General features: G+C 44.9%; 2 protein-coding genes across 2 annotated transcripts; both read left to right on the top strand.

Moving 5' to 3' along the window:
• Positions 1 to 2,883: 2,883 nt before the first annotated feature.
• On the top strand, positions 2,884 to 16,184 carry LOC138783526 (olfactory receptor 5I1-like). Its single transcript, XM_069958331.1, has 3 exons — positions 2,884 to 3,177; positions 6,208 to 6,448; positions 15,205 to 16,184. Exons 1-3 carry the CDS (start codon positions 2,884 to 2,886, stop codon positions 16,182 to 16,184), a joined length of 1,515 nt encoding a protein of 504 aa, XP_069814432.1.
• Positions 16,185 to 22,361: 6,177 nt separating this feature from the next.
• On the top strand, positions 22,362 to 23,300 carry LOC138783519 (olfactory receptor 5AR1-like). The gene has a single exon (XM_069958319.1). It carries the CDS (start codon positions 22,362 to 22,364, stop codon positions 23,298 to 23,300), a length of 939 nt encoding a protein of 312 aa, XP_069814420.1.
• Positions 23,301 to 23,760: the final 460 nt, after the last annotated feature.

Genomic DNA, 23,760 nt, shown 5'->3' with positions numbered 1-23,760 from the left:
ATAGGGGGACATTTATTAAGTCCGGCGTTTTTTACTCCGGACTTATAAAGGTGGAGTAGGTTTTCGGCATATCTTTGAGTAGAAAAAATGATAAATCGCGCGGACTCTGAGTCCGCGCCCCCCGTTCTGCCCCCTCCACACCCCCACACCCCCAGCGTACTCGGCGTAAAGTGCCGATATGCAAATATTTTATTTGCAAATCGGCCATTTGCGAATAAAACCATTAGCATATCGGCACTTAAAGGGAACCTGTCACCCCCCGTACCGGGGTGACAGGCTCCCGACCCCCCGTTAGAGACCCCTATACTTACCTCATCCCGCCGGGTCCCGCTTCTGGATTCGGTCGGGTCCCGGAGATCTCAGCCGCTGCAGCCCGGCGCGCGCGCTGACAGATGAGTCCAACACCCATAGAGAATGACAGGAGAGTCCAGCGCTCCGTCATTCTCTATGAGCGTTGGACTCATCTGTCAGCGCGCGCGCCGGGCTGCAGCGGCTGAGATCTCCGGGACCCGACCGAATCCAGAAGCGGGACCCGGCGGGATGAGGTAAGTATAGGGGTCTCTAACGGGGGGTCGGGAGCCTGTCACCCCGGCACGGGGGGTGACAGGTTCCCTTTAACGCCGAAAATCATCAGTACGCCGGATGATGCATGTCAAGTCACAGAATGGTGACTCAAGCAAAGAACAGGGCTCAAAAGTCCAGCAAAAGCTGAGAAGGTGGACTAAAGGAAATCTGAAGAACTCTAGAAGTCTGTCCAATGGATTCAGCCTTGACCTTTCTTCCGGTTAGAGACTGTTTGCCAATCCTGTCGGACATGTTGCGGATCAGCAGATGACTGAAGACGGGAAGCAGGAACTTCAATGCCCCAAGTGGAGAGAAACTGTAGTCCCTCATCCATGGTCTTTACCATCAAGGAAGAATCATTCCTGGTGATGATCAGACGATTAGGGTACCCGCACTTATACGGGATGTTGGCATTTCTCAAGGTAGCAGTGACTGGAACAAGGGAGCGCCTCCATTGAAGAGTCACAGCGAAAGGTCTGTGAAAATGGAGATGTCCTTATACTTATCAGGAATGTTCTCTTTACGCCTAGTAGCATTCATAAACTCCTCTTTTATATGAAAGTAATGAACCCTGGCCAGGGTGTCACGAGGTACTGGGGCAGGGAACCCTGTAGGCTGTGTCAATAGTTAGGTCTCTGTGGGAGCAATCTGGGAGGACATCCTTGATCAATTTTTGGATATATTGGGTAAGCTCAGAGGGAAGGACAGTCTCAGGAATGCCGCGGATTTTGATTTTATTATGCCGGGACCTGTCCTGCAGGTCTGTAACCTTCCCCTTTAAGAAAGCAACCTCATCTTCCAGGGCTGAATGAGAATCCAGAAGAGAATTGTGTGACTCAATAATATCTTTAATCTTAGATTCCTGGTGGTCTACCCTGGAGCCCAATTCATGTACTGTAAGTTGTACTGTACTGTATAGAGTCTCTCAGAGCAAGGATCAGCACTTACAGTGAATTATATTTAATGGGCTTATCAGATACTTGCAGAGCGTGCATGCAGTCAAAGGGCTCTGCTGGATGAGAGACAGTGGGATCAGGGGTAGTGTCATCCATTTTCTGCCTTTGCTTTACTGGGCTGGCGCTGGCACTAGCAAGGAGAGGTAGAGGGGAGGGAGATTCATGTGCTGCAGCATCAGTGTGACAGATGCGGTGGGCAGCAGAGAAACCCGAGGCGGCATCCTCTGAGTCTCCTGTGTCACTGAGGGTGTCAGGCTCATGGGGGGGAGCATATTTGTTGGAGGGAGGCAGGAGCTTACTGTGTCTCATGGCGCCGGGCGAGCACTGCAGTGTTGTCTCCGCCTCCTCCTCCCTGTCTCCAGCAGCGGCGCATCTTGGTTCCCCGAGTGGAAGTAATAGTCAGTCAATTTGCGTTGCAGCGCGTCTCCTCTCCCCCTCTTCAACATCACAGCAAGTGGAGCGGGTGTTCCGATGTCGGATTGGGTGCTTGTGAAGCCGGTGTGCGGTATCAGCGTCTGAAGTAGCTTTGAGGACGGAGCAGCTAGGTCATGCGGCCATTTCTCTCAGCAGCCTCGACACGCCCCCTGGCTCCGTTTTAAAGTAGAAGTCCAGGCAAACACAATTTTTGAATATGAGCCCCAAATGAAAAGTTAGATCAGTGCCTAATATACTCTATTAAGCGATTCTGCTATCTTACCACACTTTTCTGGGCCTTGATTCCCGCCGAAAGTAGTGTAGTCCTGAAGAATTTGCTTTAGTCACGAATCGCGGTGCCATCTTGATTCGTGACGTCACAAACCAGGGCGTTGATAAATGCAGTTCAGAGCCACCCACTTCATTAGGTGGGCGGAATTATGCTACAACGTTGCCGTTCCTCCCCTCCCCTGTGGGCGGTCTTCGGCGACAAGCTCTCTCCTGGCTAATGAGGGAGAGCTCAGTCCATGCACGGCAACTCCCACTGTGGCGGGGTCTGGAGCAGGGTCTTACTTACTATCCTCCTGCAGTGAGGAGCCTCAGACAGGCACATCGGAGTCCCGCAACTGACAGCTTTAGTAGAGAGATCGTAGGTTATCAGTGCAGGAGCTGATAAGGCACAGATGTGCCGTCTCCTGATCTTTAACCCTATTGCCTCCTGCACAGATAACCTTCGACCTTTAACTGCCGGCAAGTAGCGGGACTCAAATGTACGTGTCTGAGGCTTTTCACTGCAGGAGCAGAATATCCTATTTCCGAATGGGGGGGTCGGGGGGGGGGGAGGGTTTTTGTCACGGCAGCCTGTGGGATCTCTGCTGAGCTATTGGAAGGACCCAGCAGACCCAGGCACGAGCGCCTCCCGCCCTACACCCACCCCTTTACCTCCACAATGCTCCACACCCTCCAGGTGTCCGAATGCAGCGTTCAACTGTCCTTACAGCAGACCTTTGAATGTAAGCGCAAATACACTGCCACTTATCCATATGCACAAGCCCTAAATGTCCGCATAGGCAAACTCCTGAGCATGGAGATGCTGCCCAATTGGCTGGTAGAGACAGAGGCTTTTCAGAACCTCATGGCAGTGGCTGTCCCTCGGTACTCCAGCTGCCACTACTTTTCACTGTGTGCCATCCCAGCCCTACACCAGCACGTGTCAGAGAACATCAGTGCCCTGACCAACGCGGTTAGTGACAAGGTCCACCTAACCACGGACACGTGGACAAGTGCTGGCGGGCAGGGACACTATATGTCCCTGTTGGCACATTGAGTTAACTTGGTGGAGGCTGGGACCGAGTTTGACCCTTGGTCCGCTCATGTGCTGCCCACACCGAGGTTTGTGGGGCCTACCTCGGTCATAGTCCTTCATCTCCTCCTTTTCCTCCTATTCTTCCTCCTCCCTATTACAGTAGCAGTAGAGCGAATTCCCAGCAGAAACCAACTGGGACAGGAAAGAACCTTCCAAACAAGCCTGGCGCAGGTGTAGGGAAATTCAGTATATCATACACCACCAAGGAGAATCTCCAAGCGGTATAATATCATAACAAGCGGTATTTATTGACAGACGCAACGCGTTTCGGCTCACAAATAAGATAGAGCCTTCCTCAGGCATGTGTATACAACAACACTGACACACTTAAATACTTAACCACCATTAAGAAAACCGCAACCCACTTCCGTGTTATGCTGAGCATAAACCAAGTCCTTCACAGTGTAATCTGGGCATCCTGCTCATCCCTCTATGGAATGTCCAGCAGTTCCAAACACAAGGGAAATAAAACAGAAGTCTCTGGTACCTTATAAGTCCATTTTGCAGATCTTCAGAATACCACAGATGCTGCCACCTTTAGGGCATTGCAAAGGCGTTTACAACTGCCAGCTCAGCGACTGCTGTGCGACATGCCCATGCAATAGAATTCCACCTTGCACATGGTAGCCAGGGTTTACAAGCAATGCAGAGAAGCGGTAGTCAGATTAGTCAGCATCCTAAAATATACAATGAGGAGTGGACATGGATGTCTTCTATCTGTCAGGTATTGAGCCCCTTTGAAGAGTCAACACAGATGGTCAGCGGGATGCCGCCATTTTAAGTGTAACCATCCCGCTGAAAACCTCACTGCTCAGCCTGAAGTCTGAAACTTTGCCCTTGTCTCAGGAGACAGGGGAAGAAAATGTGTCGCTTGATAGCCAGACCACCCTCACATCTGTTGCTGAGATTGAAGAGGGTACCTATGCTCAATCCTTATCTGTTGAGTGTTAGTTAGTTGAGGTCAGCTCACCCACTGTATCTGCAGTTGGAGCGTGGCAAAGCCTGGAGCCAGGGCAGCACATACTGTACTATCAAAAAGAGGGGGCTCTCTAAAACGTAAACTCTTTAACAGAGAATCCTTTTGATCTTTAGATTGGGAAGCAGATTTCCTTATAGATTAAATTCAAGACATGATTTAATTTTAACCCTTAGACGACCCAGGGCGTATAGTTACGCCATGGAAGTCTGTCCCCAGACGACCTAGGGCGTAACTGTACGCCCTGGGTGTTTCTCCCGCTATGAAGCGTGCTCCTGAGCGGAGCGCGCTTCATAGCAGGTGGGGGCCGGCTGCAATCAGCAGCCGGGACCTCACCGGTAATGACATGCTGCAGCGATCGCGCTGCCGCGTGTCATTAACTCCTTAAACGCTGCAATCGCGGCGCGACCGCGGCGTTTAAGTGTAAGTGACAGGGGGAGTCCCCTGTCACTTACCGATCGGGACCCCCGCAGTGTGACTGCGGGGGTCCCGATCGTTGAAACGGACTGCCGGAGGTCTCTCACCTGCCTCCGTGCGGTCCGATCGGCGATCTGCTACACTAAGCCTGCACAGGCAGGCTCAATGAGCAGATCGCCGATAACACTGATCAATGCTATGCCTATGGCATAGCATTCATCAGTGTAGAAATCAAACTAATGTATGTAGAAGTCCCCCAAAGGGACTTCAAATGTGTAAAAAAAAAAAAGTTAAAAACACTAACACACTACCCCAAAACCCCTCCCCCAATAAAAGTTGAAATCACCCCCCTTTCCCATTATATAAATAAAACATATAAAAATAAATAAACAAATAAACATATAATATACCGTAGCGTGCGTAATTGTCCGATCTATTAAAATATAACAAGCGTCATTGCGAACGGTAAACGGCGTACATGAAAAGAGGGAAAAAAGTGCGCGGATTACCGATTTTATGTTACATTATATATAAAAAAAAATTAATAAAAAGTGATCAAAACGTCCGATCTTCACAAATATGGTATTAATAAAAACTAGAGATCATGGCGGAAAAAATTACACCCCATACAGCCCCATAGGTGAAAAAATAAAACCGTTAGAAGCGTCTTAATAGGCCCATTTTATTTATAATTAATTGCCAAAAAAAAGGATTTCATTTAAAAAAAATATATAACATTAGAGAATCTGCGTAAACCTGCATATGGTTGTGTTCGGGCTGACCTATAGAATAATAGTATCATGTCGCTGTTACCATATAGTGCATTACGTAGACACAGGAACCCCCCAAACGTTACCATATTGCATTCTTTTTTGCGATTTCACCTATTTATATCTTCATAAATAATATATTTGGAATTCCATCATACATGTAATGGTAAAATGAATGACGCCATTACAAAGTACAACTATTCCTGTAACAAATAAGCCCTTACATGGCTTGTAGATAAAAAACTGAAAGTGCTAGAGCTCTTAGAAGGGGAGGAGGGAAAAACGGAAACACTAAGATCAAAATTTGCGCGGTCCACTGGGTCATTTTGGGCCTGGTCCTCAAAGGGTTAACATACTAGATTTTTGTTTCTTTCATTAGTATGTTTTTGTTACTCTAGTGGTTTTTGTCTATCATCCCTAAGGTTCATATAAATCATGCTGTATATTTCTTTGCCAATTGTATTTTGTCCCTGTGTATACAGGTGTATACTTTGTATTCAACTTTGCACTTTTAACCATGTGTGTGTAATTTTAACTAATTAACATGTGATGCTTAGTACCGCCCATATAAGGATGTGGGGAACTGTATATGGTATGCTATGTTGTGAACAAGGCGTGAGAGACGCCAAAACGGCTCAACAATCCCATGTTTATTCCTGTTATGTAAAGTTTTGAAAATAAAGAAGGAATTATTGCTTTTATCTGCTAATCCTGGTGCTGGACTTTTCCTTTGTATCTGTTGAGTGTGTATGGACTGAAGAGGAGGACTTGGTGGAGGAGGAGGATATGGAGAGTCAGCCTATTGAGGAGAGGGAATTCTTGCGTGTTGGGAGTCTGGCGCACATGGGTGACTTCATGTTAGCCCGCCTTTCCCGTGACCCTCGCGTGCAAAACATTTTTGCCAACAACGATTACTGGGTGTTCACCCTCCTGGACTCTCGGTACAAGCAGAACTTTTCCACTCTAATTCCTGTAGAGGAAAGGAGTATGAGAGTCAATTAATATGAACAGGCCCTGGTGCAGAAGCTTAAACAATACTTCCCATCCAGGCTCGGACTGGGCCACCGGGGAGCCGGGGATTTCCCCGGTAGGCCCCGCTCCCCAGTCAGGGGACACAGGGCTGGAGACTGCAGGGCTGGAGACTGCAGGTCTCCACTCAAGCCCAGCCGGGGCCCTGTGCTCCTGGGGGGCCCACTCGGGGCCCTGTGCTCCTCAGGGGCCCACTCCGTTGCCGGGTTCCTTTTTAACTGGAAGCGATCGCAACAATCGCTTCCAGTTAAATGTAGTATTCTGATTGACAGCGCGAGAAGCCATAGGCTTCCCGCCCTGTCAATCACTCTTGTGACCGCAAGCAGCGTTTCGCTTGCGATCACAAGAGTGTCCTCCGCCCCGTCCCGCCCGAGGAGCAGCTCTGTTGTGTCCTGGTCAGCGCGTATCACTGACCTCAGTGTGCGCCGCGGTGGCTGGGACTTCCGGTATGCGCGCCCTGAACCGGAAGTCCCAGCCGCCGAGTCACACACTGAGTTCAGTGGTGCGCGCTGGCCGGGACTCCACAGCAGAGCTGCTCGTCGGGCGGTGAAGAGAGAAGAGACCAGCGACGGGGGAGCGTGTGGTAAGGTGAGTTATGTGTTGTTGGTTTTTTTTTTTAAATCAGAGGGGGGAGCTGGGCCACATAAGGGGGCTATATGGGGAGGGGGGAGCTGGACAACATAGGGGGCTATATGGGGAGGGGGGAGCTGGGCCACATAAGGGGGCTATATGGGGAGGGGGGAGCTGGACAACATAGGGGGCTATATGGGGAGGGGGGAGCTGGACAACATAGGGGGCTATATGGGGAGGGGGGAGCTGGACAACATAGGGGGCTATATGAGGAGGGGGAGAGGCTGACAACATAGGGGGCTATATGAGGAGGGGGGAGGCTGACAACATAGGGGGCTATATGAGGAGGGGGAGCTGGACAACATGGGGGGCTATATGAGGAGGGGGAGAGGCTGACAACATAGGGGGCTATATGAGGAAGGGGGAGGCTGACAACATAGGGGGCTATATGAGGAGGGGGAGAGGCTGACAACATAGGGGGCTATATGAGGAGGGGGAGAGGCTGACAACATAGGGGGCTATATGAGGAGGGGGAGAGGCTGACAACATAGGGGGCTATATGAGGAGGGGGAGAGGCTGACAACATAGGGGGCTATATGAGGAGGGGGAGAGGCTGACAACATAGGGGGCTATATGAGGAGGGGGAGAGGCTGACAACATGGGGGACTATATGAGGAGGGGGAGAGGCTGACAACATAGGGGGCTATATGAGGAGGGGGAGAGGCTGACAACATAGGGGGCTATATGAGGAGGGGGAGAGGCTGACAACATAGGGGGCTATATGAGGAGGGGGAGAGGCTGACAACATAGGGGGCTATATGAGGAGGGGGAGGCTGACAACATAAGGGGGCTATATGGGGAGGGGGAGCTGAACAACATAAGGGGGCTATATGGGGAGGGGGAGCTGGGCTGAACAACATAAGGGGGCTATATGAGGAGGGGGGAGCTGAACAACATAAGGGGGCTATATGAGGAGGGGGGAGCTGAACAACATAAGGGGGCTATATGGGGAGCTGGGCTGAACAACATAAGGGGGATATATGGGAAGGGGGAGCTGGGCTGAACAACATAAGGGGGCTATATGAGGAGGGGGGAGCTGAACAACATAAGGGGGCTATATGAGGAGGGGGGAGCTGGGCCGAACAACATAAGGGGGGGAGCTGAACAACATAAGGGGGCTATATGGGGAGGGGGGAGCTGAACAACATAAGGGGGCTATATGGGGAGGGAGGGGAGCTGGGCTGGACAACATAAGGGGCTATATGGGGGGGGATCTGGACAACATAAGGGGGCTATATGGGGGGGCTGGACAACATAAGGGGGCTATATGGGGGGGCTGGACAACATAAGGGGGCTATATAGGGGATGGACAGCACTGGGGGCTATATAGGGGATGGACAGCACTGGGGGCTATATGAGGGATGGACAACACCAAGAGACATCTATAAGGGAGGCAGAGGGGTGCAATCTATAAGGTGTCTACACAGAGCAGGCACATACTATAAGGGATATATATATTGTAAAGAGATGAGGATGGTGCCAGAGTGAGGAGCCTAATATGTCTTTCTGGCAGATTCTGTGGATTCGTGGCTCGAAAAAGTTCTTATAACGGCCCAGGATGGATGGAGAAGAAAATGAAAAGGGAAGAGCTACAATCGGAGAAGACGTCCCCTGTGAGTCACTTGATATAACTGCACTGTAATGTATATGGTGTATAAAGCCTGTGTAGAGCTGCGTCCACCTCTATATGACAGAATGAGGTGATAGTGATCTGTGCACAGTGAATATTATTCAGTATCAGTGGTGATGTTAGTCAGTATGTGGTGGTGGTAGTCAGTATCAGCGATGGTGTTAGTCAGTATGTGGTGGCGTTATTCAGTAGCAGCGGTGGTGTTAGTCAGTATGGCGTGGTGGTATTATTTGTTACTTATCTGGTACTGTGTTTTATTGAATTTAGTAAACTGGATTTAGTCAGTAACAATATGGTGGTGATGGTTGTGGTGTGGCGGTATTATTTCCCCCCTTGTGTACTGGTATTATTGGTCATAGTACACAGGATCTGGTCAGTAACAGTATGGCGGTAATATGTATGGTGATTCTATTTCCCTCCTATATACTGGTATTATTGGTAATATCAGTCTTGGTATACTGTATTTGGTCAGTAATAGTATGGCGGTAATATGTGTGGGGATATTTGCTCTTTATATACTGGTGTTATTGGTGGCTGTATGACCTATGTATCTAAGTATACAGCGTTATCATACAAAGAAAATTGTCGTATAGCCCGATTATACGGGCCAATTATTGGTAATAAGCGCTCCTAGGAAGCCCCATGTAAAAGTGCCAGAGATCAGCTGACAAGCAAATGATCTTTTTTGCATCTGTAAAAATCATTGCTGTCGGCTGCACATCTCTATATATTCCTGCACTGCTGATTAGCAATCGTTTGCAGCCCTACACTGCCCCATATCACGCTGTGTAACTGGACCCTTGGACCCTTGGACACATGTAATGCTTTACACCGCACTACCCCTTTAGTGTTACCATAGATAAGTATGGTGGCTGAAGGGTGGGCCCCAAGAAAGATTTCCCCTGGTGGGCCCAAGGCACTCCAGTCCGACACTGTTCCCATCTGACACCACTAGCGCCAGAGGACGTAGTTCTGTGGGCCAAAAAGCGGGGGAGAGGAGGGGTGGAGCAGGCAGCTTGTCAAGCACTGGAAGGGGAACATTCTCCAAGGGCTTTGACAATTTCATGTCACCCCAGCAAAACTATGTCACCCGTCCCCAGTCTAGACAGAGTAGGGGGGAAGTGTTTAGAAAGATGGTGAGGGAGTACCTAGCTGACCATACCAACGTCCTGTGTGATCACTGGACACATGGACACATGGCCCGAACTGGCGATTTACACCTTGGAGGTGCTGGCCTGCCCTGCCGCTAGTGTGTTGTCAGAGCGGGCCTTCAGTGCAGCTGGTGGCATCATCACTGATAAGCGTACCCGACTGTCAACTGACAGCGCTGACAGGCTCACGCTTATTAAAATGAATAAAGCCTGAATTTCACCACAATTTAACTAACAGAGGAAAGCAGCTTCACATGAAAATTCTTCATATATCCTCTGCTCCTCCGGTTTCTATTCTTAACTAAACCCTGACCAAACATCCAATTTTTCTAAGGGCCAACCGTGTCAGGATTAATTTTTTGCACATTCAACTGCTACCTCATCCACCTTGTTCACTGGTTTTTTAACGCCATGCTGTGTCAGGCTTAATTTTTGGGAGGTTGAACGCCTGCCTCATCTACCTTATTCACTGAGTTCTCACCGCCATGCTGTGTAAGGCATAATGTTTGGGAGGTTGAACGCCTGCCTCATCTACCTTGTTCACTGAATTCTCACTGCCAAGCTGTGCAAGGAGTAGTGGATTACAATGTGGGAGGTTTGGGCGGCCGCCTGGGGGACCCATGCCACGCCGCCCACATTATAATCCGCCACTGCCCTCTCTTGTAACCGCAAGCATTGTTTTGCAGCGCGCGCATCAGAGAGCTCCCTGTGCGCCTGTGGCTGTGACTTCCGGCGCACGGGGAGCTCTCTGATGTGCGCACTGCTGGGGATAGGATGTGACACCCCCGGCAGCCGCACATCAGTCAGGGACAGACCAGGAGGCGAGAGGCTCGATGGGGGAACGGATGGCAGGTGAGTTGTGTTGTGGGGTTTTTTGTGTGTGTGTTATCTGCTGAGCACGAGAGGGGGGAGTGGGACCATCTATGAGGGGGGGGAGAGGGAAGAGGGGGACCATCTATGAGGGGGCCAGCTATGAGGGGGAAAGAGGGGGACCATCTATGAGAGGGGGAGAGGGAAGAGGGGGACCATCTATGAGGGGGAAAGAGGGGGACCATCTATAGGGGGGAGAGGGAAGAGGGGGGGGCCATCTATGAGGGGGGAAGAGGGGAACAATCTATAAGGGGGGGAAGGGGAACCATCTATAAGAGGGGGCCATCTATAGGGGGAGAAGAGGGGGACCGTCTATAAGGGGAGAAGAGGGGGACCAGCTATAAGAGGGGGCCATCTATAAGGGGAGAAGAGGGGGACCCTCTATAAGAGGGGGCCATCTATAAGGGGGGAAGAGGGGGACCATCTATAAGGGGGAAAGAGGGGGCCAGCTATAGAGGGGGCCAGCTGACATTCTCTGTGCTGTTGTGACCTCCCCTATAGATCAGCATCCTCCTCTCCTGACATCCTCTGTGCTGCTGGGACCCTGCGAACTCCCCTATAAGATCAGCACCCTCCTCTCCTGACATCCTCTGTGCTGCTGTGACCTCCCCTATAGGATTAGCACCTTCCTCTCCTGACATCTTCTGTGCTGCTGTGACCTCCCCTATAAGATCAGCACCCTCCTCACCTGACATCCTCTGTGCTGCTGTGACCCTGTGACCTCCCCTATAAGATCAGCCCCCTCCTCTCCTGACAACCTCTGTGCAGCTGTGACCTTGGGGGGGGGGGCAACAGCAGGAAACCAGGTGGCAATATGTTTGTTGGGGGCAACAGCGGGTGAACAAGTGGCAATATGTTTATTGGGGGCAGCAGAGGTGGGGTGGAAAATGCTTACTGGGGGTAGCAGCAAGGGACCAAACATTATGTTTATTGGGGCCAGCAGGGAGGGGAGGCAGGCAGTATTTATTGGGGACAGCGTGGGGGGGTGGGGGGCAGTAGCGGATTATAATGTGGGCGGTTTAGGCAGATTGACCGGGGGGGGCTGGTTGGGTGGACAGCCCGGGGCCCAGGCTACATTTAATCCACCACTGTGTGTAAGGCATTATTTTTGGGAGGTTGAATGCCTGCCTCATCTATCTTGGTCACTCAGTTCTCACCGCCATGCTGTGTCAGGCCTAATTTTTGGGAGGTTGAACACCTGCCTCATGTACATTGTTCACTGAGTTCTCACCGCCATGCTGTGTCAGGCATAATTTTTGAGAGGTTCCACGCCTGCCTCATCTACCTTGTTCACTGAGTTCTCACCTCCATGCTGTGTCAGGCCTAATTTTTTATTTTGATTGATTGATTATTTTTGGGAGGTACAACTGCTGCCTCATCTAACTTGTTCACTCTGCTGTCAACGCTAATCTCTGTCAGGCTTAATTTTTGGGAGGTTCAACTGCTACCTCATCTAACTTGTTCACTCTTATCTCCACCATGCTGTGTTACGATAAATTTTTGGGTGGTTCAGATGCTACCTTAGTCTAACTGGTTCACTGTATTTTCACCGCCATGCTGAGTCAGGCTCAATTTTGGGGTGGTTTAGATGCTAACTCAGTCTAACTTGTTCACTGTGTGCTCACCGCCATGCTGTGCCAAGCTTAATCTTTGGGTGGTTCAGCTGCTACCTCATCTAAGTGGTTTACTGTGTTCTTACCGCCATGCTGTGTCAGGCTAATTTTTTGAGTGGTTCAGCTGCTACCTCAGTCTAGCTTGGTCACTCTGTTGTCACTGCCATGCTTCGTTGCACCTAGTTGGGTGCTTTCCTAACAACTGCCAGCACATGTGCCTTGCCCATCTTGTTTTTAGGGCCACCACCCGGCTGTTGCCCATAATTTGGCATAATTTTGCGATTCGCCAGCCCCAGAGACTCCATGCATGCTGCCCCTGCTGTTTCCTGTCCATTTCCGTGTTTTCCGCATTTTAATACTTGCTCATCTCTATTCCTGACCATTGCCATACAGGGGTAGTACAGTGGAGAAAAAATCTTCGGCATTTATAGCTGATAAATATATCTGGATTTGCTTGTCACAGACAAGTAAAGCCTTTAGGTTCTTGCTGTTTGAAAAAAATATGCAACATATTTTAAAAATGCTACTTTTTAAATTTTACTAGCAGCATTTTGATATTTTCTCTAAAATGTGTAGGTGCTGCATAAAACAAATAATTTCTAGAATTATTTATTATCCTGGGGTCAATTATGCTTGTCTCCCTCTGAAATACTTTATTCTATGGGGATTAATTAATGTAGGGAAACTATATAAATATAAATCACACAAAGCAAAAAAAAAGAACATAAAGCAGCTGGCTTTTTAAGTGACAACGGGCATTGCTATTTACACAACTTATGTGCGATATAGATAATATGTGCTTTAAATATTATACAGTAGTTAGATATTGTTTTCTACAAATATTACTGCACAAATGATAACCTGGGAATAAATAGAAACATTTTGGGTGATTTATCTATAGGCAAGTACCTTTATATGTTTCATTAGAATGGCACCAGACAAATGTTCAAGCATCATCTCCTTAGCCAACGCAGATTAGTGATCCATCCTGGAATCTCTTTTTTTTTTTCCAGTTATCCACACTTCATGACTGCTTCTCATCTGTTTGGATGTCCGAGCTTGGTTTTTGTTTGGCTTTATTAAAGGGCATGTGTCAACTAAATTTTCTTTTACTGATTAGTTAGATACGAAAAAATGTTCTTTTATTCTAATCTGTTTCTGTAATTTTTTATTTAACTTTTTGTACATTGTTATAGAGGCTCCAATCTTGCCTGGGCTGTTTTTAACAGCATTTATTGACATGCTTCACAGTAAGACCCATGGACATAGACAACAAAAGACAGAGTCAGTTACCTTGAGATGAATGTCATTTAACAAGGAGCTGCTATTGTCTCCTCTATCTACTGATGTCACTGGAATGCTGTACAGATTGCTTTACTGCAGCTTCCTCTTATCACCACAAACAGGACATGAAAATAACAAAGTTATTTCATATTTTTTAGTTAGTAATCACAATGAGTTTTATCCAGAGTGTGGTCCATTAGTCTAAAGTTTACACCGTCTCAGAATTGGCTGACAAAAAACAAAAAGCAGAAGAGAACAACAAAGCTAGGGGGCTGAGGAACACCAGTTATGGGGGATAATTATGGCTTATTTTTAAAGAAACCTACATCTTTTAGAAACAAATGTGCACATACAATGCACAGAAACTGGCATTTTAGACCTCTTACAACCTTTGAGTGACGCAGTCTTGAGGGCTTCTATCTACAAGACCGCACATGGTAGCTTCATGGGTTCCATATTTCCTCGGGAACCCAGTCACCTCTTCTACCTCTTCTCTCTCTTACATCTTCACTGTGTTACATGATTATTTGCTACACTATTTTTGACTAAAGAATTACTTACTGCCTTAGCGAAGTTCCCAGGATGGCTCTGCTATAGGGATCTAGGGTTTGTCTTGAAATTTCTGTACTTAATTGTGAGGAGTAGATTCTCAATATATTAAAAAAAATGGGTCTATGCTGATTTACATCTTTTTTTGTTTTGCAGAGATTTTGTTGTAAATTATCAATGGAAATTTCTAAAGACAACAACCACTTCTTGATAAATGAGTTTGTCCGTATGGGCTTTTCTATATATATGTTTATTTTTTATGTTTTTATTTATATTATTTCAATTTTGGGAAACCATTGGGCTCATTTACCACGTTGCATGTCTATGATCTCTAATTTAACAGGCAGCAACATTCAGCCAAACACTTAGCCCATTTATTTATTTTTTCTTAATTAAATTTTAGTCACATAAAAGACATACACTTTTACAGATAAGTATCCCGTACTGTCATCAAAGGGATACAAATATTTAAAAGTAATTATCTAAGTTTCAAACTCACACCCTTCGCTCCCAGCCTCCCACTCTAATGAGTCTCCCCCCCCCCCAAAAAAAAACAAAAACTAACTAATACCATTTTCCCCGTAACTGCTTGCAGTGTGTAAACATGTACTAAATTCTACTGCCAGTTATAGTTTGGAATTTCAATGGACAATGAAGTTTGACTGTAAAGCTATGTTCACACATTGTACAAAAAACTGTAATTATTGTAAAAAAAAAAAGTCATAAAAGTTGGTTTAAAAATTGCCTTTTTTTTTTTTTTTTTTTTTTTTTTGCTTATTACAGTAGCACGGCTGTGTCATTAAAGTTCAGCAAAGATTTAAACACTTTCCCTGCTCCCAGCTTTATATTGATACATGATGCCAGGCGTTATACATTCCACTACATGGCTTACCCATCCGTAGGTTCCGTGTGTTTCATGGAACGTGAGAATAAGCCCTTTTATTAGTGTACAGGTACTAATGTTGAAATCTGTTTTATGTTTCAGGTTTCCTGATCACATTCCTCATGGGATTATCAAAAACAAGCAACTATTCCTTTGTACATGAATTCATTCTCACTGGATTCTCTGAAAGATCTGATCTAAGAATATTTTTGAGCTTAATGTTTTTATTCATTTATCTAATTTCTGTTTGGGGAAATGCAGGAATATTGATTCTTGTATCTCATAATGTGAAATTTCATATTCCAATGTACTTTTTCATAAGTAACTTGTCTCTTATAGATCTTGTGTATTCCTCAAATATTGTTCCAAAAATTCTTGTTGGTCTCATTTTTAATCAAAAGTCTATTTCTTATCTTGGCTGTGCTATACAGCTTTTCCTATACTGTGCTCTTGGAAGTACTGAATGTATCCTTTTTGCTGTTATGGCTTATGACCGTTACATGGCAATCTGTAACCCGTTAACCTACAACATATTAATGCAGCAGAAGACATGTCTGATACTAGTGCTTGTAGCCTATGTTCCTGGTTTTCTGCATTCCCTAATAGAGATTTGTTGCACTTTTCGTCTTTCCTTCTGTGAGTCGAACGTCCTCCATCATTTCGTCTGCGATTTCCCTCCTTTATTAAAGATCTCCTGTTCAGACACTACAGTAAATGAAATGATTATATTCATTTGTTCATCCTCTATCATTATACCTTGCATCATATTCATTCTGGTGTCATATGGCTCCATTTTTATTGTGGTTCTAAAAATAACAGCTGCAGGGGGAAGACAGAAGGCTTTTTCTACATGTTCCTCTCATATCACAGCAGTAACACTATTTTATGGTACATTGCTCTCTGTGTATGTCAGTCCCAAATCTCTGTCTTCTACAGACAATGTGCACATGGCCACCATCTTTTATACTGTCATCTTACCCATGTTAAATCCATTGATTTATAGTTTGAGAAATAAAGACATTAAATCTGCTTTAACATCAACTATTATAGTGAAATGTCATTCAGGAGGAAGGAATAATTAAAGAAGTCCGGCCAGGGGCAACATTGTTCTAACAGCAGTAGAACATAAAAAAAACTACACCAACTCACCTCTTCCTGTGCTTCTCCAATGCTGGATCGCCACTACCGAATATCCACCAAAGCTGGGGTCATGACCCAGCTGATGGACTGGCCACCCAGCCAGACAGTGACTAGGGCGGGATGTCGTAGCAGTCACTGATTGGCTGATCAGTTACTGATTGACTGAGTGGGATTTCTATCAGCCAGGATAAGCATTCGCCACCGAGTTGTGACTTCATCACATACCCTTTTAATACTATGAAGGAAATTTGCAACTATTTTTAAGTTCTATTTACGAATCAGTATTCGACAGGCAAAAATTTTTTTCGATGTGACTTTTTTTTTTATCTGCCCGTTTTGAGTATTCACACAAATGTTTGCATAAACCGGAATTAGCGCCCAATTTATCATTTGAAACTTTTTAAAAAGTCGCACAAACAGGTACAGGCCTACGTCTGATTAATACCAGGTGATTATGCTTTTGCAATGCAATTTTTGCTTTTTTTGTGACTTTTTACTTAGATACATTCACTATGGCAGTACTACATTTTAAAAATTAGTCACAAGATATTGAAACAAAATATACACTCCCCCTATATGCCCCCCTATATGTCACAACAAATCTGACCTCTATGTGTATAAATAAAAAAATAAAAAAAACATGCTTATACACCATTTTACAAAGACAACAGAATTCCTTGGGAAAACACTTATTAAAGAACCATAAAATTACTTAAGTTTGTAGAATAGCTTGTATGCCAATTTACCAATATATTCATGTCTACATTTTGACTTCTTTATCTTTATCAATGTAAGTGATGTTATAATAGAGAAGGACTGTCAGCAGATTACATTACAACTAGGAACAGGAGTACTGCTGCTAACACAACTATTGATCTTAAGCGAGTATTAGACAAGAGGGACACTGCAGTCCAAAACTGTACCCAAACCACCATCCCTACCTAGTTGGATGATCCACCCTAAATGGCATTCCCTAACTGGGTGGTGATCCCTACATTTACATTTACTGATAGGCTGACCAGCCCGGCGTTCATGAGAGCTGGTCGCCTGGGTAAGGAGACCATGCTCCCTTTGATGCCACAGACCTGCTTAGTATGCTGTGGGAATGTGTACAAGTATGTTACAACATGAAGTTGAGTTCACACAATATTTACTATGCCTGAAGCACCAGAAATTTGGCTCCATATGTGCTTGAAATATGGCACATTGTTCAAATATTTATTATGTTTGCCCCAGAAAGGATAGCAAAATGTACAACACTCAACACTTATGTTTGACACACAAGAGTGGCACACTAAAAGCCAAGAATCCTAAAGGGGTACTCCGGCATAAGAAAATTATATTTAAGTTAAACTATCACCCCAAGATTTATAACTTACTAAAGTAGTGTTATCACTAGTAGTCCAGACTTTAGGGGATTTTGTGTGATTCACAACTAACAGGAAATGAAAAACAGTAGAACTACAAAATGAGTATTTTCTACAGTTTGCTGGCTCCTCCCTTTCTTCATAGACAACACATCCTCTGAAGTCTCAGGATGCATCAAAGTCCCTGCCTACGCCCCTCCCCCAGCACTCCTGACAGTTATACGTCCAATGGTGTTGCAGAACATCTAATTTCAATGCAGACTCTTGGTGAGGTGAGGTGGCAGATTCAGCACAACAAGGCAGCATGTAATCACACCTTAATCTCTTTAAGGCTGTGTTTATGCATGGCGTTTCTGTTACATTTTTGCAGTTTTTATTGAATTGACACAAATGTTTAAGTATTTAGAAGTATTACACATAAACACACACATCCAAACATCATATGTCAGATAGGCTGCCACAGGACGAATAGAAAGGGTACAGGGGGAACACAAACAGTGAGCCCTGGACTTGCCTTGCACAGATGTCAAATTGCTTCAACAGCCCTTGGCAGTGGCAGGCAACTGGGTGATGCCCCCTAACCAGGGCCTAAGATGTAAAACACAAAACGGACACAAGAAAGAAGAAAACACCAAGAGATGGTCATATGGGTCAGGGTAAAACCTGACAGATAACATGGTACAGAGTTAGAACCAAAGAGTAGTCAGAGGTACGGGAGTCAAGATTAGATGAACCAGGTATAGAGATACAGAGATATAAATGTACAGGGTACGCTTAGCACACTCAGAAAGACTAATAGCTAACAAAAACATCTTAACAAACCATGTTCTATAGGAGGTCAGGGACAGTAGTGGATTATAATAGGGGCGTTTCGGGCGGCAGCCCGGGGCCCTGAGCTCCTGGGAGGCCCATGACCACCCAAAAAGACTTATACTTTCAGTGGTGTACTGTCTCCTGGCTACACTTCCACCATAATTTGCATGATTCACTGTTTTTTTATGGCAATTTTGCACAAATCAGGACATCATGACATTATCTGTCCTGTACTATGAACGCCACGCTAGTGCCGCCATAGTTACAGTGAGGTGGGGGGGCCCAGGCTTGGTGAACAGCCCCGGGCCTATGGTAAAGTTAATCCGCCCCTGGTCAGGGACCCTGTCTAGAACGTGATTGGACCAGCCCCCTGACCTCCATGACAACACCTGTGGTCAGACATACTAACTGGCAGGGAGACCAGGCAAGGTAAGGATCAAACACATGCCAACCACATGCCTATGAGCATCAACCAACCAGTTCCATGACTTGTTATGCTTCGCCCCCATCTGTTCATCACAAGCTGCAAGAGGCAGGAGTGGTAAGAAGATGCACAGTAGGGGACATTGAATATAGGGGAATGGAGGGTACGTGGGCCAACTGGGGGGGTGGGTTATAAAGTAAAGGGACTACCTGCAGAGGGGGGGATTTATACAGTATGGGGGGACAACTACAGAGCTCGACAACAGTGAGACATACAGTATGACAGTTAACTACCATACAGAGTGGAGCTACAGTGTAGGGGAGTGTATTTCTTATTTTCTCCGAAAATAGGGCCTACCCAAAAAAATAGACCCTAGCTCTTTTTTCAGATAGATACATTGGATGGAACACATTCTTTTGGATAGCAATGTTTAAATGAAGCACTTTACTTGTGTTGTCTGGCCACCACCCACACCAGTGTCCTGAGGTGCCCTAGGTCCCTAGAGTTTAGTAATGTTCCTGACCATTCCCATACATACAGTACAGTGGAGAAAAAATCTTTGACATTTATAGCTGGATTTGCTTGTCACAGACAAGTAAAGTCTTTGGGTTCTTACTGTTTGAAAAAAAATGAAACATTTTTAAAATGCTTGTTAAAATTTACTGGCAGCATTTTGATATTTTCTCCAAAATGTATAGGTGCTGCATAGAACAAATAATTTCTATAATTATTTATTATCCTGGGGTCAATTATGCTTGCCTCTGAAATACTTTATTCTATGGGGATTAATTAATGTAGGAAAACTATACAAATATAAATCACACAAAAAGCAAAAAATAAATAAATGAACATACAGCAGCTGGCTTTTTAAGTGACAGCGGGCATTGTTATCTACACAACTTATGTGCTATATAGATAATATGTGTCAGGTATCTTTATATGTTTCATTAGAATGGCACCAGACAAATGTTCCAGCATCTCCTTAGCCAATGCAGATTAGTGATCCATCCCGGAATCTCTCTTTTAACCACTCATCCACACTTCATGACTGCTTCTCATCTGTTTGGATGTCCAAGCTTGGTTTTTGTTTGGCTTCATTAAAGGGCAGGTGTCACCTAAATTTTCTTTTACTGATTAGAGTCAGATACTAAAAATTGTTCTTTTATTTTAATCTGTTTCTGTTTTCTGACTGTAATTTTTTTTATTTCCCTTTTTATACACTGTTATAGAGGCTCTAATTTTGCCTGGGCTGTTTTTAACAGCATTTAGTGACATGCTTTACAGTAAGACTCAGGGACATAGACAATAGGCAGAGTCTGTCACCATGAATGTGGAACATTACTGAGCGTGCTCTGTGACCTGTGAAGAGGTCATTTCACAAGGAGCAGCTATTGTCTGATCTATCTATCTATTTATTTATCTACTTGTCACCGCAATGCTGTACAGATTGCAGCTTTCTCTTATTACCACAGACAGGACATGCAAATTACAAGGTTATATGTGTATATGACGCGCACTTTCAGCGCTACCCTGTGAATATGTATAGGAATATATCAACTTGGTGTTATCTATTATCGATTCACTACCAATGTGGATATAGCGATATAACTGAGGAGCGCGATCAGATATAAATAAACATAGGACAAATTACAAGGTTATTTTAAATTTTTGGGTTGTGGCTATATGGTTCTTACTAATCATAATAAATCTTTTCCAGGGTGTGGTCCTTTAGTCTAAAGTTCACACAGTCTCAGAATTGGCTGACTGAGCATTTCCTACAGGGTTGAGATTCCAGAAAAAAAAACAAAAAGCAGCGGAGAACCACAAAGCTAGGGGGCTGAGGAGCATCAGTAATGGAGGATAATTATGGCTTATTTTTAAAGCACCACTACACCTTTTAGAAACAAATATGAACCCACAAAACACAGAAACTGGCACTTTAAACCTCTTACAACCTTTGAGTGATGCCGTCTGGGGGCTTCTGGAGGCTTCTTCCAAGAGACGTCACATGGTAGCTTCATGGGTTCAATATTTCCCCGGGAACCCAGTCACCTCTTTTACCTCTTCTACCTCTTCACTGTGTTGTATGATTATTTGCTATACTATTTTTGACAAAAGAATTACTTATCGTATTACTGAACCCTTAACCCCTTCGGGACCAGGCTAATTTTTGTTTTTGCGTTTTCGTTTTTTCCTCCTTGTGCTTAATAGGCCATAGCACTTGCATTTTTACACCTACAGACCCACATGAGCCCTTATTTTTTGCGTCACTAATTGTACTTTGCAATGACAGGCTGAATTTTTGCATAAAGTACACTACGAAACCAGAAAAAAATTCAAAGTGTGGTGAAATTGAAAAAAAAACGCATTTCTTTTATTTGGGGGGAATGTGTTTTTACGCCATTCACCCTGGGGTAAAACTGACTTGTTATGCATATTCCTCAAGTCGTTACGATTAAAACGATATATAACATGTATAACTTATATTGTATCTGATGGCCTGTAAAAAATTCAAACCATTGTTAACAAATATACGTTCCTTAAAATCGCTCTATTCCCAGGCTTATAACGCTTTTATCCTTTGGTCTATGGGGCTGTGTGAGGTGTCATTTTTTGCGCCATGATGTTTACTTTCTATTGATACCTTGATTGCGCATATACGTCTTTTTGATCGCTTTTTATTACATTTTTTCTGGATTTGATTAGACCAAAAATGCGCAATTTTGCACTTTGGGATTTTTTGCGCTGACGCCGTTTACTGTACGAGATCAGGAATGTGATAAATTAATAGTTCGGGCGAATACGCACGCGGCGATAGCAAACATGTTTATTTATTTATTTATTTACTTTTATTTAAAACCTGGGAACAGGGGGGTGATTCAGACTTTTATTAGGGGAGGGGGCTTGTTATTAATAACAATACTTTTTTCTTTTTTTATACACATATACTAGAAGCCCCCCTGGGGGACTTCTAGTATATACACTTTGATCTCTCATAGAGATCTCTGCAGCATAGAAATGCTGCAGAGATCCATGAGATAGGCACTCGCTTGCTTTCGGCTGCTGCAGCCGGAAGTAAACGGGTGCCGGCCGGGGACGGCGGCATCTTGGAGCGGTCCCCAGCCGGCTTCAGTTACGGAGATCGCTCCTCCGGGACAACGTACCGGAGGAGCGATCTCCGCCCCTAGACACCAGGGATAAGCTGCGTCCGGTAATCGGATGCAGCTGTCATGTTTGACAGCTGCATCTGATTACTGTATTAGCAGGCACGGCGATCGGACCGCCGTGCGGGCCGCGCGGCCCCGCTCTGAACGCCCGCACCCGCGAGAGGACGTACAGTTACGTCCTCCTGCGGGAAAGGGTTAAGTTGCCAGGATGGCTTTGCTATAGGGATCTAGGGTTTGCTTTGAAATTTCTGTACTTTGTGAGTAGTAGACTCTCAAAATAAAAAAAAAATGGATCTATGCTGATTTACATCTTTTTATGTTTTGCAGAGATTTTTTTGTAAATTATCAATGGAAATTTCTAAAGACAACAACCACTCCTTGATACATGAATTTGTCCTTATGGGTTTTTCTGGTAGACGTTACCAAAATATATGTTTATTTTTTATGTTTTTAATTATTTATATTATTTCAATTTTGGGAAACATTGGGATCATTTACCTTGTCTATACTAATATAAAGTTCCATACACCCATGTACTTTTTTTTGAGCAACCTCTCTGTTATAGATATTGTGTATGCTTCAGATATTGCTCCAAAGATGCTAATGGGCCTGTACTTCAGTAAGACATCAATTTCTTATTTTGGTTGTGCCATACAACTCTTCATTTTTTGTGCACTCGGGAGTACTGAATGTATCCTTTTTGCTGTTATGGCTTATGACCGTTATGTGGCAATCTGTAGCCCATTAAACTATAGCATAATAATGCAGGAAAAGACATGCCTGGGATTGATGCTTGGAGCTTATAGCACTGGAATCCTTCATTCTCTAATAGAGACTTGCTGCACCTTTCATCTTTCTTTCTGTTCGTCTAATATCCTCCAACATTTTGTTTGTGATTTTCCTCCATTATTAAGTATCTCTTGTACAGACACTACAATAAATGAAATTGTGCTATTTTTTTTTTCATCTTTGGTCACTGCGCCTTCCGTTGCGCTCATTCTTGGGTCGTATGCGTCGATTTTTGTAACCATTCTAAAAATTACAACTCCAGAAGGGAGGCAAAAAGCATACTCTACATGTGCCTCCCATATCATAGCAGTAACATTACTTTATAGCACAGTTCTTTATGTGTATCTTAGTCCAAAATCTCCATCCTCTAGAAATAATATAAATATAGCAACTGTGTTTTATACAGTGGTACTACCAATGTTAAATCCAGTGATTTATAGCTTGAGAAACAAAGACATTAAATTAGCTATAATACTATCATTCCAAAGAATAATTTGATTTCTTAACCTCTTCAAATGGAGAAATAACCCCTGGAGTCTTAACCCCTTAACGACAACGGGCATACATTTACGCCCTCACTGCCTGGGATTTAACGCAGGAGGACGTAAATGTACGCCCTGGCGCAGTCCCAGGCTATGGAGCGGGCTCACGAGCTGAGCCCGCCCCATACCGGGTGAGGACCGGCTGCTATCTGCAGTCAGGCCCTCACCCTCAATGGCGGGCCGCCGCGATCACAGGCAGGCTGAATCAGAAGATCACAGATAACACTGATCCCTGCAATACTATGGCATAGCAGGGATCAGTGTTACTAATCTAATATATGTAAGTGATAGTTCCCTAAGGGAACTATAAAAGTGTAAAAGAATAAATAAATAAAAGTTTTACAAAGTGCCCCAAAGCCCCTCCCCCAATAAAAGTGTAAATCACCCCCCCTTCCTATTGCATACATAAAACACAT

Source organism: Dendropsophus ebraccatus, chromosome 1 (genome assembly GCF_027789765.1).
Source record: "Dendropsophus ebraccatus isolate aDenEbr1 chromosome 1, aDenEbr1.pat, whole genome shotgun sequence".
NCBI lineage: Eukaryota > Metazoa > Chordata > Amphibia > Anura > Hylidae > Dendropsophus > Dendropsophus ebraccatus.
The sequence above is the reverse complement of the archived record's forward strand: the minus strand, read 5'-3'. Positions and strand labels throughout refer to the sequence as shown.

What these genes read in the sequence shown, in the direction of transcription:
- LOC138783526 (XM_069958331.1), top strand. Translation starts at nt 2,884, where the DNA reads ATGCTCCACACCCTCCAGGTGTCCGAATGCAGCGTTCAACTGTCCTTA. An exon ending in TCAGTGCCCTGACCAACGCG is followed by an intron (nt 3,178 to 6,207) that starts GTTAGTGACAAG and finishes GTATCTGTTGAG; the next exon opens with TGTGTATGGACTGAAGAGGA. An exon ending in AATTCCTGTAGAGGAAAGGA is followed by an intron (nt 6,449 to 15,204) that starts GTATGAGAGTCA and finishes TTTATGTTTCAG; the next exon opens with GTTTCCTGATCACATTCCTC.
- LOC138783519 (XM_069958319.1), top strand. Translation starts at nt 22,362, where the DNA reads ATGGAAATTTCTAAAGACAACAACCACTCCTTGATACATGAATTTGTC.